At 57.9% G+C, this 17,795-nt stretch overlaps 1 protein-coding gene across 6 annotated transcripts in view; it reads left to right on the forward strand.

Moving 5' to 3' along the window:
• LOC118667129 (DAB2 interacting protein) overlaps window positions 1-16,937 on the forward strand; it is a 160,748-nt gene extending 143,811 nt beyond the window's left edge. For 3 of the 6 annotated variants that reach the window (XM_036329900.1, XM_036329898.1, XM_036329904.1), the window contains 7 exons: window positions 727-928; window positions 2,715-2,893; window positions 4,626-5,514; window positions 6,180-6,332; window positions 8,254-8,447; window positions 13,154-13,241; window positions 14,014-16,937. In XM_036329900.1, coding sequence (XP_036185793.1) covers window positions 727-928; window positions 2,715-2,893; window positions 4,626-5,514; window positions 6,180-6,332; window positions 8,254-8,447; window positions 13,154-13,241; window positions 14,014-14,181 — 1,873 coding nt within the window. In that variant the 3' untranslated portion in view covers window positions 14,182-16,937. The remainder of the gene's footprint in view (window positions 1-726; window positions 929-2,714; window positions 2,894-4,625; window positions 5,515-6,179; window positions 6,333-8,253; window positions 8,448-13,153; window positions 13,242-14,013) is intronic. The other 3 variants (XM_036329902.1, XM_036329901.1, XM_036329903.1) reach the window with 3 other exon arrangements.
• The last annotated feature ends 858 nt before the right edge of the window (window positions 16,938-17,795 follow it).

Below are 17,795 nucleotides of genomic sequence, written 5' to 3' on the forward strand. Positions count from 1 at the left end.
GGCGGAGGGGTGGCCCTTGTCTGTTCTGGGTCCTAAAAAGGTCAGCTTGACAGCAGTGGGGAGGGGGTTGGAGGGAGTGGGACTGGCACCTGAGAGACCTCAGCAGAGCACAGCTGTGTTTCTGGCAAAAGGGAATTGGGGTTTGGAGAGGTGATGCAGGAGGCAGGGGCTGCAAGGTCAACGGGCGATGAGAAGACAAAGTCAGGGGCCTTGCCGGTGGGAGGGCGGAGATGACGGGACAGGCTCTGGCTCGGCTCTCTGGTGGACCTGGGTTTCCACTTGGGACAGGGAGTCTGGAAGGAGGGCATGGGCTTGGGGTGACGGTGATGACTTCAGACTTGGCCAGGCTGGGTGCGAGGGGAGTTGCTATGGACACACGTCTGCAGGCTCAGCGGAGAGGCCTGGCCGAGCATAGATTGGGAATCATCTGCCCACCAGGCCTTGGAAACCTGGAGGGAGAGAGGAAGGAGATTGTGACCGGCAGTGAAAGGGGAACGAGGGCCACAGAACATTCCAGGTCCTGCGAGAAGGGGTCCTCAGGGTCCCTGAGGAACGAGGGCCCTGAGTCATATAGCAGATCGGCTGGCTGGTGGATTAGTGGCCACAGTGGGTGAGGAGGGATGGGAGCTGAGGGCGGGTATCTCCGAGAAGGAGGGTTTCTGGGTGAGCATGGCTTTCAGGCCGTCCGCGGACCTGGGTCGCTCACCCCACCTGCTCTCCCTCCAGGTTTGGCAGCAAAGAGGAGTACATGTCGTTCATGAACCAGTTCCTGGAGCACGAGTGGACCAACATGCAGCGCTTCCTGCTGGAGATCTCCAACCCGGAGACCATCTCCAACACTGCCGGCTTCGAGGGCTACATCGACCTGGGCCGCGAGCTGTCCAGCCTGCACGCGCTGCTCTGGGAGGCCGTCAGCCAGCTGGAGCAGGTGCCTGTCCTGTCCCTCGGGCAGGGTGCGGGCAGAGGGCTCTCCTGTGGGTGCAGATCAGTAGCCTGCCCCGGTGCTGGGCTCACACCTCCCACTCAGCCCGAGGCACATGCTGGGATCACTGGGGCCCGCTTCCCTGGTGGGGGTGCCGTGCTCGCTCGCCAGCACCTGCGGGCCGGGCGCCCGTCCTGGGTACTGGGGCTTTGGCTGTGTCTCTGTACACTCGGCGCTGAGTGGGCAGATTCCACGTATGAAGGTGTGTTTCCTACCCGTGAGAAATGTGATCAGATTGAGCTCTTTCTGTGAAAATGTCCTTGTTCTGGGTTTTAAGGGCACCATAAGAAAAAGACCAAGTATGCTCCGCTATACCTTCAAGCACCAGGCAGGAAGTTACAAACCTTCCCACAAACCTTTCCACAAACCTTCCCACAATTGCCCTTGGCCGTCAAGTCAGTTGAAATGGTTGTTGCCCAGAAATCCCTGAGATGGCTGCAGCCACCGGCGTGTGCTCTCTGCCACCCGCGGCTCCCTGCCCCGCCCCCAGCAGCTCTGCCCACAGTGGACAGGTTGTTGGCAGCAAGGGCTATACCTGCCACCGTCGACCTCCAGGATATTTGTTGCTTCCTGGGGCTCCGAGAGACCCCCTTACAAAAGCAGTTCCTGCTGCACCAGGGCTGGGAGGCTCCTGCTCCTGTTCTGTTTCCCGCAGGGGACCACGCAGGGCGCTCAGGGCTGCAGCCTCTGGATCCACGTGTGTTAGGTGCACACGCAAGCACAGAGCTCTTTTCCTGGTTGGAGTGTGCTAAAGGGAGAACGTAGGTGTGCACTGCAGTGTGTGTGTCTCACACTCTGTGTGGACGTCTGCTCCGCGGCTCCCTGCCCTCTGTTGCCGGGCACTCGGGTTAGTCCAGCTTTTCACCAACAGATGCTGATGCAGTCGTTTCTGCTCAGCCTTGTCCACTGCCCTTTGGCTGCGAGAGACACGGAGGGGAATGGGAACCAAGGCCAGTCACCCCAGTGCCTCCACTTCCTGAGCCCCCGTGCCGGCCCCATATCTGCACGTGGTCAGCAGCCATCACAGCTGGCGGTGCTGTAGCAGGACTGAAACGGAGCGCTCTGCCTCCCGAGGCTCTGCTCTGTTCACATGTTCTTTCTGTGCAAAGTCCTACCTGGAAGCCAGCTGCTAAGCAGGTGAAGGCAGGTCCCCTTCCCTCCGCTCGGCCCACAGCCGGCATCCTTAGCACCGTCGATCTTAACCATGGCAGTGAGGTGCTGCCTCTGCCTGGCCCTCCACTTGTTAATCCCACCATTGCCTGCTCTGTGCCTGGACCATGTCCCCTGGGCCTCAGGTATCGATGGGTCAGGCCCCACCCACCCTCTGGAGGAGGTGATGTGGGAGGGGCTGTCCCAGAAGCCTCTCAGATGGGGAGGTGTGGGTGCGAAAAGTTCTGGATTCCTCGTGGATTTTCCTCCCCGGAGGCAAAGGTAGGATGAACTTGGGTCAAAGGCTAGGACTGGTTCAGCACTTCTCCTTGTGGGCCTCACACCTTCATCTCAGAAATATTTGGGATGCTGGTAAATATGTAATTTTCACTGTCCTTGGCTCCTCCCCCATCCCCCCCACCTCCCCCGCCAACCTCCGACCCGCTGGATCTGACTGGTAGGAGAGAGGTCTGCATTTCTGCCTGATGCCTCAGGAGTTTTAAACCACCATGGCTGCAGCTAGCTCACGTGGCCTCTCCAGGTGGCCCCAGCAGGTCACATCTGCCTCTTCGTGTGTCCACAGAGCATCGTATCCAAACTGGGGCCCCTGCCTCGAATCCTGAGGGACGTCCACACGGCACTGAGCACCCCGGGCAGTGGGCAGCTCCCAGGGACAAATGACCTGGCCTCCACGCCTGGCTCTGGCAGCAGCAGCATCTCGGCCGGGCTGCAGAAGATGGTGATCGAGAATGACCTCTCTGGGTAAGAGCCCTGGTGTGCTGGGCGTTGTGGGGTACACGTGCAAAGTGCAACCCACCTGCATGCAGTCTCAGCTGGGCAGGAGGAGGCCTGGAAATGTGTTGTGCAGGCCCTCAGTAGTGAGCCTCCATTTAGGAAAAATCCGGGAAGGCTGCCTGGATGAGGTGGTGCTGTAGTTTTGAGCATTTTCATTGATGGAAAAAGCATTCTGGGTAGAGGGCCTAACACAAAGGCAACAATGTTCTGTCGAAGAACAATTTATTGGTCCCAAATACCTCCAGGTCGTCTAGGTGTGTTAAACATACCAGTTCTCCTGGTATTTGCTAGGCCCAGTCGGAATCTCCAAAAGTGGTGCGCACGGTTGTGTGTTCAGCAGGAGTTTGGGTAACTACGAGGCTTTGAGGCTGGGAGCTCAGGCCTGACCTTCACTCTAAGCCCTCAGCCCTGGGGCAAATGCACACTTGGTGGAGGCAGAGGGACACGTTCTCTAATATTGACATCAAAATGAGGCTATTCCTTTAAAACAGAGGCGTTTATTGACCCCTCTGTGCCTCCCTCGTACACTCCCCTCCCTACCAGGGGCCGCTTGGGCCAGCTGGTGAGGATGTGGCTGGGCCAGCAGAGTTGGGAGCAGGTCTCCCCTGAAGGTGGTGGCAATGGCGGGCTTTTAAGTGGAGGAGGGTGTGGGGCACAGGACTGGAGGCCAGATGCCACCTCTCAGGTCCCTCTGAGTCTTGGGGTTCATTTATACAACCTGCCTGTGAGGCAAGTCTTTGTTCAGGTGGGCACACAGCTTAGCTGAGAGATGGCCGGATGCATGGCTTTGAGGAGACCTGACCAGGTGGCTGCTGGTGCGGGTTTCTCCCAGCTCCACTGCCGCCTCGGTCACGTCTTCTCAGCCCACAAGGGCTGTCAAGTGGTCACAGCCTGCCCTGCCGAAGCCCACCAGTTGGCGCTTCCTCTCTCCGTTTCAGGCTAAGCCAACTCTTACTCCCCTTCCAAGCTCATGTCAAACCCTAAAGTCCTTGCTGCCGCCAGCCCCCTCAGAGCCCTTTTCACCCCCACGGCCTTCCCTCCCAAGCCTGGCTGGCCCCACTCCATTGTGCCGTCCTCCACGGGGCCACATTCGGGGAGGGCACAGCCTGCCACTGCAGGGGCAGTCCCTCCGCGCGTGAGTCATGCCTGGAGGATCCTCCTCTGATTCCGTGTTTTTAGCAGGAGCGCCAGCCCCCGCCTGCCTGTCAGTCAGGGGGTGTGGCAGCAGGAGGCTGGGCAGGGGAGGCTTCAGCAGGCCCCCACCTTGGTTCTCAGGCTGATCAGGAACAAGAGGAAGAGGCAGAGAGAGCCCTAGTGGCTTTGACGTCGGCTTCCTCTGTGCAGGACCCTGGGGAGCAGAGAGCCACTGCGTTGTGGGATGGGGTTCAGCTAAGGGAAATTTCCAGAACGCCCTGGCATAGGTTCTGTGCAGGAGCGGCCACCTCGGCCAGCCAGTCCACAGTGGCTTCCGCTGGGGTCGGCTGCCCAGGCTGTGCGTTTTGCGTCTGGGCCCCAGGACTCTCCGATTCTTGCTGCCCCAGCACCTCCTTTCCCTGCCCCCGCCCCCTCCTCCCCCAGCCTTGGCTCCGGCCGCCAGGCCCGGCAGCTTGGCGGGGGCTCTCGGTTCGGACCCGCCTTGGCCGCACTCACAGTTCTTCTCTTCCCCCTTCTTTCCCTGTGTGTGCTTGTCTCCCTGCAGTCTGATAGATTTCACCCGGTTACCGTCTCCAACCCCCGAAAACAAGGACTTGTTTTTTGTCACAAGGTCCTCCGGGGTCCAGCCATCACCTGCCCGCAGCTCGAGTTACTCGGAAGCCAACGAGCCTGATCTTCAGATGGCCAACGGTGGCAAGAGCCTGTCCATGGTGGACCTCCAAGACGCCCGCACGCTGGATGGGGAGGCGGGCTCCCCAGCGGGCCCCGACGCTCTCACCACCGATGGGCAGATGCCTGCAGCTCAGCTGGTGGCTGGGTGGCCAGCCCGGGCAGCCCCCGTGAGCCTGGCAGGGCTGGCCACAGTGCGGCGGGCAGGCCAGACGCCAACCACACCGGGCACCTCCGAGGGAGCACCAGGCCGGCCCCAGCTGTTGGCACCGCTCTCTTTCCAGAACCCTGTGTACCAGATGGCGGCTGGCCTGCCGCTGTCGCCCCGCGGCCTTGGCGACTCCGGCTCCGAGGGCCACAGCTCCCTGAGCTCCCACAGCAACAGTGAGGAGCTGGCAGCCGCCGCCAAGCTGGGAAGTTTCAGCAGCGCCGCTGAGGAGCTCGGGCGGCGGCCGGGGGAACTGGCACGGCGGCAGATGTCACTGACTGAAAAGGGCGGGCAGCCCACGGTGCCACGGCAGAACAGTGCCGGCCCCCAGCGTCGGATCGACCAGCCGCCGCCCCCGCCCCCACCGCCACCTCCTGCACCCCGTGGCCGGACACCGCCCACCCTGCTGAGCACCCTGCAGTACCCTCGGCCCTCGAGCGGGACCCTGGCGTCGGCCTCACCCGACTGGGCTGGCCCCGGAGCCCGGCTGCGGCAGCAGTCCTCCTCTTCCAAGGGCGACAGCCCCGAGCTGAAGCCTCGAGCAGTGCACAAGCAGGTCAGTGTGCAGGTGGAGGGCAGGCGTGAGGGTGGTCCTCCCCGGGCCATGCTGCTCCTCCCGGTCATTTCATCTCCCCTCACCCAGCTGCCATCCCATGCTGATGATGCCACATTCAGCCCCAGCCCACCACATACACCTCTCCTCTCCCCCGGCCCTGCTGGCCTCTGCCTCAGTCCTGTGAACCAGGGACACTGCAGCCTCCAGGTCCCTCTGCCCCTTTCCCCTGAGACAGCTGGGGTCAGGGAGAGAGTGAGGGGTCAGACCATATTCAGTTCTAAGCCTGTTGACGCCCTGCCCAGGGTCGGACCTGACCTGTGACGTGCTCGGAGCTGGCCTCTAGAGCTCAGCTGCCACTCGTGCTTCCTGTCACCCAGGGGCTGCACGCAGTACATGGAACTGTCCTGCTTTGGGTAGAGCGCCTGGTCTTCCCGGGCCAGCTCCCCACTCTCACCTGGGCGCTTGACCCCGCCCCAGGCTGCCGGCTGGGAGCTGGAGCCGCCTCGGTCAGGCGCTGTTGCCTCAGTAGGTGCCCGGTCAGCTGAAGGTCCCTTCCCTTCTCCCGTGCCTCTGAGCCACCTGTTCTCGTGGCTCACCGGGTGCTACTCCCGCCTCCTACCCTCCCCCTGCCGCCCGCCAGCCCTCACAGCTGTGTTTCATTGTAGGGCCCTTCACCTGTGAGCCCCAATGCCCTGGACCGCACAGCTGCTTGGCTCTTGACCATGAACGCACAGTTGTTAGAAGACGAGGGACTGGGCCCAGATCCCCCCCACAGGGATAGGCTAAGGAGTAAGGAGGAGCTCAGCCAAGCAGAAAAGGTAACGCTGGACCCTGTCAGTTCGGGACAGGGAGGGGCTGCATCCCTTGGCAGCTGACAGGATTCTCCCCGCTCGAGACCTGAGTGAGGGGGCATTGCTTGCTCCTGCAAATGGCCAGGCCCCTCTCAACCCCTGGTTTCCTGTGAGGACAGCAGCCAGTGGGATCTGGAAGAGCAGCAGGAGGGTTTAGGTTAGACCTGAGGTTTCCCACACGGGCTGTGCGTGAGACTCAGCTGGGACTTGGGGGTTGAGGGTGCCAAAGAGGTGCATGGAGACCCTGAGGGAGCCTTGTGCATGTGGCGGGGGAGGCATGCGTCCCCGAGACAGCTGGGAGGGTGCCCCAGCCAGGCCCCCTCCACTCTGGGCTGTGCCTGCCCAAGGCCTGGCGCTTTCCCAGTCCCCTTCTCCTCCGGGGGAAAAAGTGGTTCTAAAATACCCACGTTCCGCCCACCACACACATCTGGCCCTTGGTGGGCAGTGGGCGCCTCCCATTCTCCCAGTGGTGTGATGGCTGCCCTGGATCCATGGCTGGTTCGAGGCCAGAGCCCAGGTCTACCCGTGCGAGGCCCCCAGGCAGCAGTCACTCCCCCTCTCACTCTCAGCCCCAGGAAAGCCCGTGGCAGCCTCAGGCAGGGCCGTGGAGTCAGGCGGCAGCTCCCTCTCTGGCCTAGGGCGAGGTCCATGTCCATGCTGCATGCCGCCCCCGCCCCGTGGCCCACCGCATCCACCTGCTTTCTCCATAATTCCGTGAGGGGGACATGGGGCACCGTGCTCCGAGAGCCACTGCTTGGCTGGGGGGCAAGGAGAGCCAGCCTCCCCCCCGAGGCTCCCTGCGTGGACCTGGGGCCAGGCTCCGTGCCTTTCTGAGGCTCAGACTTCCATGTATGAATTGCAAGGATGGCCGGAACGCTCCTCGGGCCAGGCTGGAGTGCCCCCTTCCTCGTTGTCCCTTGGCTGAATGAGCTGCTGCTTCTCTCACCCACTTTGCTACTAACCTTCGCAGGCAAATCCAGGCCTTTGTTCCTTGAGCTCCCTGGGGACCTGGTCCTGCCTCTGGCAGGCCCTCCCCTCACTCCTCTGGCCCGCTGAGCAGGGGGGGGCAGAAGGTCTGGGGTGGAGCCAGGCTCCCCTGGGGTCAGGCTTTGCTTCAAGGATTACATTGGAGGTGGATCTCTGGCTTTGCTGCCCTCTGACCTCGGGACAGTCCTTGACTGTTGAGAGAGTTGGGCTCCTCTTGCCAGACTCAAGCGGAGGCTCTTCCTGCCTCCCCCAGCCTGTGTTCTCACGGCACCTTGGCCCCAGCCCCCGACTCCGGCATCAGCCTGCCTTGCCCTCTGTCCAGCCCGCACAGCCTCCTAGCTTGCTGCTTCTCTTGCTGCCTTCCCATCCTTGACTCCCCCAAAGGCTGAGCGTGCTGCACCGAGTCAGATCCAGAAAGCCAGGCCACCTTGCCCTTAACATCCCCTTCCCCTTTCCCCCACCCCCTCACTTTCTCCCACCACACCTGGCTTTAGGGTCAGATAGAGGCTGGGAGGCTGGATCTTACCCCACTGGCCACGCTACTCATGTGACTCGGTCACTTGCCTTCAGAGCCTCAGTTTCCCCTCCTACAGAGCCCCCATCTCACAGGGAACTGTCAAATCTCCTTAACCGTTGTTTGCTATAAAAAGCTAAAGATCTTAATTTACTTCTGAGTCTTCATCCCATTCACAGCTGTAAGGTCAGACGAGGGGAGTGGGAGTTTGGAGTGGAGAGAGCCCCGGGTGGGGGCATCTCCTCACAGTGGGAAGTGAGCTGGGTTGGGGACAGTCCCCAGGTTAGTCCAACCTGGGTTCCCTCCCTCCCTGGGCGCCTGCTTGGGCTCACGCGGCTGTGCTCTCTGTCCTGGGTGCTGTGCTGTGGCGCGCTGCCCTCCTGGCAGGACCTGGCAGTGCTGCAGGACAAGTTACGAATCTCCACCAAAAAGCTGGAGGAGTATGAGACCCTGTTCAAGTGCCAGGAGGAGACGACGCAGAAGCTGGTGCTGGAGTACCAGGCGCGGCTGGAGGAGGGTGAGGAGCGGCTGCGGCGGCAGCAGGAGGACAAAGACATCCAGATGAAGGGCATCATCAGCAGGTGAGGAGTCCTGTTCCTACTCTGGGTCCAGTCCTGGCCCCACACAGCCCTCCAGGAGGCTCCGGGGAGGGGCTGACCAGCTGCAGGGTGAGTGGAGTGTGGAGACAGGAAGGCAGGAAGTGTCCCAGGGGGTGGGGACTGTGGCACAGGCCTAGAAGTAGAAGGTAGCCTGGAGTGTGGGAGCTCCACAGAGTACAGTGTGTGCTGACGGTAGAATGCAAGCCAGGCCTGGCAGAAGTGAGGTCAGCCGAGGCCAGCTCTGGGAGGACCTGTGGGCCCTGTATGGAGTCCCACTTCCTTGGTGAGCACTCGGGAGTGCAGAAGCCAGATTGGAGGTGCCAAGACAGACAATGAGGACCCAGTTCAGGGCAGGAAAAATAGGAATGAACGTCAGTTACTTTCTGTGGCTGAAGGTGGGAGGTGAGAGGGAGGAAGGAGACAGAATAATCCCCAGACTTTTCTACCAAGAGCATCTGGGTGTGTCGTTGTGCTAATTACTGAGATGGGGAACTTTGAAAGAGCAGCAGTTCAGGTGGGGAGAGAGGGGGATGGTGATGACACCAGTGTTGGATGTGTTGGGTTTTAAGGTGCCTATGGGGGTCATACAGGAAGATTTCGGGGGAGGGGGATGGGTGTTAATTCTGACTCATCTTTATTGATGGTTTATATCAGATTCTGTGTTGATTTCCCCCCCCCTCCCTACTCTTGAGTAGGGTGGGAGCACCTTTGTGTCTGTGGGCAGGGAGTGCAAAGTGTAGCATCCAGGCCAACCCACAGAGTCCCAGTCCTGGAGTTGACTTTATTATGACAGTAATACCAGGTACAAGAGCCTGTCATCTGGACACATTTCACAGGAGTGCAGTAGCCAGGATGTTCCCCAGCACACCGGGCTTCATGCTAAATTTATTCACTACAAAAACCCTTCCCAAATCCCTCCTATTTAGATGACCTGTTTTTCTGCTCCTAATTATTGTTTCATTTACCTCTGGGTTTGTTCATTGGAAAATGGTTAGCGTGAGCAGAGGGCCTGTAACCAGGGTCACAGAAACCCACTGTCCACTTGACTGCCAGCTCTGCTCTTTGCTCTCTCCACATGTGTGGTCACAAAAATGGAAGCACTTTCCTCCTAACCACCTCCTCTTTGTGTCTGTTCGCTCAGAGGTGCATGCTTTCCTGAATTCAGTGGCTTATTTAACACATTTATCTCTACTAACCAATCCTGGCATATTTCCTCCCTAATGTAAGTGTCAGTTAGGTTGATCGTGTTGTTCAAGTCTTCTGTATCCTTACTAGCTTTTCCGCTTGTTCTGTCAATTACTGGGAAAAGGATGTTGAATTTTCTAATCATAATTATGGGTTTGTCTATTTCTCCTTTTATTTCTGTTGGTTTTTGCTTTACGTACACTGAAACACTATTCCTAGATGTATACATATTTAGGATTGTTATGTACTTTTTTTTTTTTAAATATATTTTATTGGTTTTTTACAGAGAGGAAGGGAGAGAGATAGAGAGTTAGAAACATCGATGGGAGAGAAACATCGATCAGCTGCCTCCTGTACATCTCCTACTGGGGATATGCCCGCAACCCAGGTACATGCCCTTGACCGGAATCGAACCTGGGACCTTTCAGTCCGCAGGCCGACACTCTATCCACTGAGCCAAACCGGTTTCGGCTGTTATGTACTTTGATGAACTGACCTCTGTATTATAAAGTCATCCTCCTTAGCTCTCATAATATTCCTTGCTCTGAAATCATCTTTGATATTAATAAGGCTGCCAGAACTTAATTGTAATTATAGGATTAGCCTGGTATATCCCTTTCAATCCTTATACTTTTAACCCATCTTTGTGTTTCTATATAAAGTGAATTACTCTTACAGACATCTTACTGTTGGTTCTTGCTTTTTATTTGATAGTTTCTGCCTTTTAATTGAAGTGTTTAGACCATTTACATTTAATGTAATTGTCAATATAATTATGTTTAAACCTATTATCTTGCTACTTGTTTTCTATTTGGACTGTTTTATTCCCTTTTTCTGGCCCTCTTTTGTATTTTTTATGATTCCATTTTATCTCCTATTGGTTTATTAGCTAATCTCTTTGTGGTTGCTTTAGGACAGGAGTTAGAAATTTTCTGTTAAGGGGCAGGTGATAAATGTCTTCAGCTTTGCAGGCCATTTGGTGTCAGTTGCAACTATTCAACTCTGCTGTTACAGCAGAACTGTTTGTGTGGTGTGGCTGTTTACAAACACAGGCCGTAGGCCTGCTTTAACCTTCAGAATATACCAGGCTAATACTGGCTGTAATAATGGGCACTCTGTCATTATCTTTGTTCCTCTGTATTTAGCATACCTTTTTCCTCTGACTGTTTTTAAGATTTACTTACTTATCACTGATTAGTGTGGTTTTCTTCATGTTTCTTGGGTTTGTTGAGCTCTTGGGTCTGTGGGTACATAGTCATGCCTCCTCAGTTTGCTTTCTGGGACTCCCATTGCACATATGTTGGGCTGCTTTATATTGCCTCACTTCCCACTGATTCTATGTTGTTTCCATTCTTCTGTCTTTTATCTTAGATCATTTCTGTTGCTCTGTCTTCAAGTTCTCTAATCATTTCTTCTTCGGTGTCTAATCTGCTAAGTATTTTTTTTTATCAGCTATTATACTTTTGCCTCTAGACTTTGGTTTTAATCCCATATACTTCTCTTTACGTTCATGCTTTTCTATATTTTCTTGAACATGTGCAATATATTTATAATAGTTGTTTTAATGTCCTTGCCTACCGATTCTATCATCTGACATTTCTGAGTCTGTTTTTACTGATTAGTTTTCTTCCTTCCTGGTTATGGGTTATGTTTTTCTACTTCTCTGCATTTTTGGTTGGATGCCAGACATTGTGAATTTTACGTACGTGCTGGATGTTTTGTGTTCCTTTAAATATTTTGGGCTTTGTCCTGGGACACAATGAGGTTATCTGGAATCACTTTTGGATCTGTTGAGGCTCACATTTACACTTGTTGGGCGGGTCCTGGACAGCCTTCAATCGAGGCCCAATCTGGCAGTTTCTTTCTGGGGATCCCACTGGAGGCCTCCTGCGTTAACAACATCTTTCCACTGTGCTCGGAAGGAACGTGCACGATTCCTGGAGTGGTTTTGTGAACTTTCCAGTGGTTCTTGTCCCCGCCTGGCTTTTCTCACAGGCATGCAGACCAGTCCTCAGCCAAAGACCTAAGGGGACCCCTCAGGAGACAGGGGGCCCTCTCTCTGCATCTTCCTCCTGTCCGCACTGTCCTGTGAATCCCAGCGCCCCATCTCCTGCCCTCCATGGGTCTCCTCCATCCTTTTGTTTGGCCTGGACACTCCAGGCACTGGACGGGGCTCACACTGCATGTTCCTTTCTTGTAGGGATCACTGGACTGTGCTGCCAGTTATTTAGTATCTGGAAAACTTTGTTTTATATGTATTTTATCTGGTTTTATAGTTTTTTAGTTATTTTTTATGGCAGGAGAATAAATCTAGTCCCTGTTATTCCATCATAGCTGGAAACAGAAGTCTCCCCCAGTCTAATTTCCCTTCTAATGATGCCATCTACTGCCTTTCTTCTGCCTCCCGCCACCCCCTCTGGTAGGCTTTGTTCCATGACTGCCTTCCTGTGACAGGAACCCCCCACGTGGCCCCACACTCCTTTCTCCTGACTAGTGCTCCCGACCCATTGACTTCTCATGACAGCCCTGTGTGATGCCTGCCCAGCTCTGTTGACCTCCCTGTGCACCTACTGTGCGTGAGCTGAGTGCTCACCTAGGGGACGGGAGCTGCTGCTGGGCTGGGGAGGAAGCTGTGGGAGTGTATGAGCTCATCTGAGGAGTGTTTGTAGAGCGAGAAGAACGGAGAGGAAGCAGAGCCCTGACATCCTAGGGGCAGCCAGGACATGGCATCTGCCAGCAGTGGCCTGGGAGCTGGCAGGGAGACCCAGAGAGTGTGGGCTTCAGAAGCCAAAGGAAGGGAGTTGGGAGGTAGGAGTGATGGGGAGTGATTGACAGTTGTGGGAGAGACCAGCAGGACGAAGCCGGGAAGGGTCTCAGGAAAGGAGCAGCTGGTGACAGACCCACATCTGCCTTAGCTCTGAGCCTCTGCAGATGGCATTCCTCCCGCCTTCTCTGCTTGTTTCCCACCCGCAGAACTTGTCCTTCAGATGTCCAGTTCCGTGTGTGCACCCCCTTCCCGCTCTGTCCCATGGCCCTGAGCTGCCCGTGCAGGGCGTAGCTACTGTCTGTCCGTGTCCCTGCGGCCTTATGAGTGCCTTGAGGGGAAGGACCACACTTCATTCATCTCGCTGCCACGTGTGCCCGGCACAGCCCCATGAGTGCAGAGGGAGGAGAGAGCTCTGGAGTCCTCCAGGGTCTCTGTCTCCCACCCAGACCACGTTCCCATGACCTCATAACACCTGCCACGCTCTGGAGGATGGGGAGGACCGATCACCCACGCCCACCCCCCGGAAGAACATCAGGAAAGGGGCAGCCCCAGGGGCTTCTGGGGAATTGGAAGTGGAATTGGGGGAAAGTCTAGGAAGGAATAGGTCCAGCCCACATTGTGGCCAGGGGCCAGCCGGAGGCCCTCTGTCCCAGGCACATGTCTCCTCGGCCACAGGCCCACACCCACCTCCTCATCTGCTCCCTCACGTGCCGACTGTCCTTACCTCTGGCCACAGGTTGATGTCAGTGGAGGAGGAGCTGAAGAAGGACCACGCAGAGATGCAAGCAGCTGTAGACTCCAAACAGAAGATCATCGATGCCCAGGTGGGGGGCTCTGGCCCTTTGGTCGGCCACAGGTGGTAAAGGACCTAGGATAAGGGGGGTGACTTTGGCTTCTCCATATCCTTAGTCATACCCCACTGCAAAAGCTGCAGAGGAATAGGAGAACAGATCCTTGCCCTGAGAAGTCAGACTTGAGGGTCTCAGTGGACCACAGCTCACTAGGACAGGTTGTGAAAGGGTAGGGCAACTCCTCCCCCCTGGGGCAACATGGTAGGTATTGCCTTTCACCAGGGGTGCTAACCAAAGAGTGGATCTATTGGGAGGCAAATGGGGAAGTCTGGAGGTGGCACAGGGAGTGGGAGGGGCTCCGTTCAGAGCTGTGACTTTCCAACTGCATTGAGAGGAGAGACATGTTAGAGGTTTTTGGCCTCCTTCCCCCAGGCCTGTTCCCTTTTCCTCTCAAGCGCCCAGAAATAGGGCCAGTCCTTGCAGACTGTAAACTGCACACAGGACCAGGAGCTGTGAGCTCTGCATGTCACGCATAGGCACAGGGCACCGGGCCTCGGGCGGCTGATGGATGACACTAGAGCTGCTCTGTTGAGGATGAGAGGCAGGCGATGTGGTCGGCGTTAGAAAGGCAGACTCCAGGAGGTCGTGGCCCATGACGGCAAGGCCGCCCTGCCCCACTCGCCCACTGCTCCACGGGCCTCTCCTCCAGGCCACATTCCTCCCCGCCAGCATTCCTGCAGGCGCACACAGCCCCAAGGAGATGCTTCCCCTCCGTGACCCCATCTCACGCCCTCTTTGTCCACAGGAGAAGCGCATCGCCTCCCTGGACGCCGCCAACGCCCGCCTCATGAGCGCCCTGACACAGCTGAAAGAGAGGTACAGCATGCAGGCCCGTAACGGCATCTCCCCCACCAACCCCACCAAATTGCAGATTACCGAGAACGGCGAGTTCAGAAACAGCAGCAATTGCTAACCTGCCCGAGGAGAGGGAGGACTGTGGTGGCCCAGGGCCGGGCCTCGGCCTGGGGAGGAGCACCCCACAGTTGCAGCCCCAGCGCGGGGGGTGAGAGGCCGAGGCTCGTCTCCCGTGCCCTCCGTCCACGGTCCCGGAGGCGGCCACAGAGGGAGCCGAGAGAGACTGACGCAGCGGGAGCCCCTCTCTCTTCTGCCCAAGAAGCGTGTTGGGTTCAGGCGAAGAGACTGCACGCGGGGAGTGGGACAGCCTGGCGGGAGCGGGGGCAGCCAGAATCTGTCTCTGTTGGTTATTGAATTTGGTGTGTGTCACCTTTCCTTCTTGACCTGACCAAGTGCATGTACTCCTCGTGCTCCCCAAGGAGGGAGCTGCCCAGAGGGGCGGGGGGGTTAAAGAGATGGGGCCCAGGCTCCCTGGCAGCCAGGCCCCTCCCTGTGGGCCCTGCCCTGCAGTTTCAGGAGCTGACAAGTGGGGGGCAGGGCGGGGGGGGAGGATGGAGCTGCCTGAGGTCCGTGTCCCCTGCCCGGCTCTGAGCACCTGCCACTGCATGCAGCCTGTCGGGGACCCTGCTGTGAGGAACCGAGGATCACCCAGACCTGTCCCCACATTCCCGCCGCCTCCTTCCTCCCTCCCTCATTCTGCCAAAAAGACCCAGGGAGGCTCCGTCTGTCCTCTGGACCCTCGCACCTGCGGGCCTTTGCCCCGCATCAGAGCCTCCGCCCGGGCCAGTGTCTGGGGCTCCCAAAGCCAAAGACCTGGGCAGCATTGGCCCAGCAGCACTGCTTGCCCTCCTGTGGCCCTGCAGGGAGTGGCCGCTGGGGCCCATCCTGAGAGAAAGGCTGAGCTCTAGGGTGAAGAATTCTAATGCCCACACCCTGGGCAGGCGGATAACTGTGGTTTCTTTTCCTTTCGCAGTATGCATTAGAAACAAAAGCCCGCTCGCTCGCTGGAACACAGGGGCCTTTTAAATTGAGCGTGCGCACTGCATGGGAAATAGCGGCCCTGGAGGATGTTAGACTTGCTCCCTCTCCAAGACAGCAGCGGCCTGCACCCGGCCCGTGTGCGGCCGCCGCCTCCTCACCCTTCCCGGGGCCCCCAGCCAAGGACCAGGCGCCGCAGACAGGGAAGGGGCACACCCCACAGCTGGGCCGGTTTTCCTCAGCTCCAGGCTGTTCTGTAGCTTGTCAGCCTGCGCCCCCACGTGCGGGACATAGGTGGGCAGGAGCGTGGGTCTCTCTGGGCCCCTCCCTGTTCCCAGCCCCCGCCCTGGATACAAAAGTTGGGCCTTTGCCCCGCAGCAGAGACGGGCTGAGCCAGGGCCAGCCCTCGGCCTCAGCCTCAGGAAGCGAGGAGACCCTTGGAAAGAGCGCCGAGCCCTTCCTGCCCCAGGGGCTGGAGACGTGGTGCCAGGGCTGGGGTTGCCACAGAGCCCACCAGGAGGGCGAGAGGGGGAGGGGTGGCCCAGACCTCACTGAACCCCGTCCTGGGCCTGGACCATGCTCAGGGAATGGGCGCTAAGACGAAACCTGCAGTACAGTCAGGCCAGGGACACGCTGGTGGGCGAGGGCAGACCCCCAGGGTCACAGACCTCAGGAGGGAAGGCCGTGGGGTCTCACAGGCGGGGCCTGGCCCCGGTGATGTCCTCTGGTTCCGTTTCGTCCGCCCAGTGAGCCCCCCCAACCCCCCCACCTGACTCTCCGCCCACCGATGCCTCGTAGAGCGACCTCGGACTGAGCGCCTCTTAGCAATACGGGGGAGGTCCCAGGGCCCGCAGCAGGCGCAGGAGGCCAGCGTGGTGGCCGGTGCTGGCGGCCTTGGCTGGGCTGTGAGCTCTCAGGCCAAAACCTTACTTACCTAGTGCAAAAACTGTAAACGTGTACAGACTCCAGATTTTTATCTGAATTGCAAGTCTGACCATTTTTGTAAATGTTCTTGGTGTTTGACTGTAATGTAACTATTTCACCTAACGGTTGTACATAGTCCTCTAGTCCTGGTGCTGCCAAGGGCTGCCCGGGACCGCTGCTCCCCGATGGTTTGTATTTTATATTTTAGAGAACAGTATTGGGCAGGAGGAAGACGCTTGGGATTTGGGTGCTGGGGTCTCCCCCCCTGCCCGTGGCATTAATTTGTTTGCTTTGCAGTGTGCTGTCTGGGTGGGGGTGATGGGCACATGCGCCCTGGCTGGGCCACACAGAACCCACGTCATGGTGCTGGACGGCCTGCAGACAGAGGGCCCGCAGGGCGGGGGTGAGGGGAGGACCACGGTCCCAGCCCAGACCCTACGGGAGACCTTCTCCTCTGCTTTGCCAACAGAGGCGCCTATTTGGTGAACTTTTATGTTTAGGGTGAAGGAAACTGCCAAACTTCCTATAAGTGAAGACTTTTTCCAACTGCCCGATAAGGGGGTGGGGAACCGAGGCCAGAGCTCTCCCCTCCCCCACAGAGCATCTGCCAGATGCACCTCTCCCTCCCACCCGTCCGTCTGCGAAAGGCAGACTGTCCAGGGAAACAGCCCCTCTCTTTTCTACACTCGCCCCCCCCAAGCCGCCCGGCTCCCCACCTCCCTGCCCCCCTTTTGTAAGTATGTGAAAAGGACAAAACTACAAACGTGGAGTCTCGGCCGGAGCCCCTCCAGCTGTGACTTTTAACGATGTAATAATGTACAGAGAAAGTTGTTGGTGTTCTAAGACTGTGTGGCTGTGCAATTTCTGTACATTTGCAATTAGAAATATTAAAGATTTATTTAGCTATTTTAAGCCTGGCTCGCCTCTCCATTCAGCTGTGTCTCGGGAGATTTTGTGGGGGTGACCCTTGAGTCATGGGCTGATGTTGCCCCCCTGTGCCAGCACTTGGTTCACCTGGTGGCACTGCACACAGGGAAGGCCCCTCAAGCCGATGGCAGTGGTGGTCTCAGCTCCCTGAGTGAGCCGGTGTCCCCTCCTCCAGGCAGTGGAGCAGGTGGGCTGTAAGCTCCCCCATGGCTCAGCCAGCTTGGAAGTGAGGTCTTTGCTGGTCCCAGGGTCTCCTGGGAGAAGGGCCCACACTTGCCCTGCAGCAGACACCAGCTCCTGCCCAGCTCTGCTTCAGATGCTGTCCCACCTGCTTAAGTCTGCCTCCAGGAGGGGACAGGCCCATCAAGGGGAAGAGGTTGGCCTAGGTCAAGCAAGTCATGGCAAAGTTGGACGGAACCCAACCTTCCAATGTCTGGAAGGTTCCAACTCATAAGGCTCTCCCAAGCCCCCCACCTGCAAGACCGAACCCAAGGCGTCCACTGTGAACAAACTGGCCCACAAACCCCTTCAGCTGCACCTGTGCACAGCAGCCCTTGCAGCCCTGGGTCCCACTGAGCAGGTCCCAGGCACCACGCAACAACCACTAAGGGTCAGTGCATCCCCTTTGCACATATGGGGAGACTGGCTCAGAGGGGGCAAGTCCAGGCCCAGCCCCTGCCCATCTCAGCCTGGCACACAAGGCCAAGGTTCTGCAGGGGCAGGGCTGCATTTGGCCAAATCACCAGATAGACACCCTGGCCTGTCCCCTGCACAGGTGTCTCGGCTCCTGCCAGGGCTGTGGGCCCCAGCTGTGCAGCATTTCCACAGAAGCCCCAGGGCTGC

This window comes from Myotis myotis, unplaced genomic scaffold (assembly GCF_014108235.1).
Source record: "Myotis myotis isolate mMyoMyo1 unplaced genomic scaffold, mMyoMyo1.p scaffold_m19_p_12, whole genome shotgun sequence".
Classification (NCBI taxonomy): Eukaryota; Metazoa; Chordata; class Mammalia; order Chiroptera; family Vespertilionidae; genus Myotis; species Myotis myotis.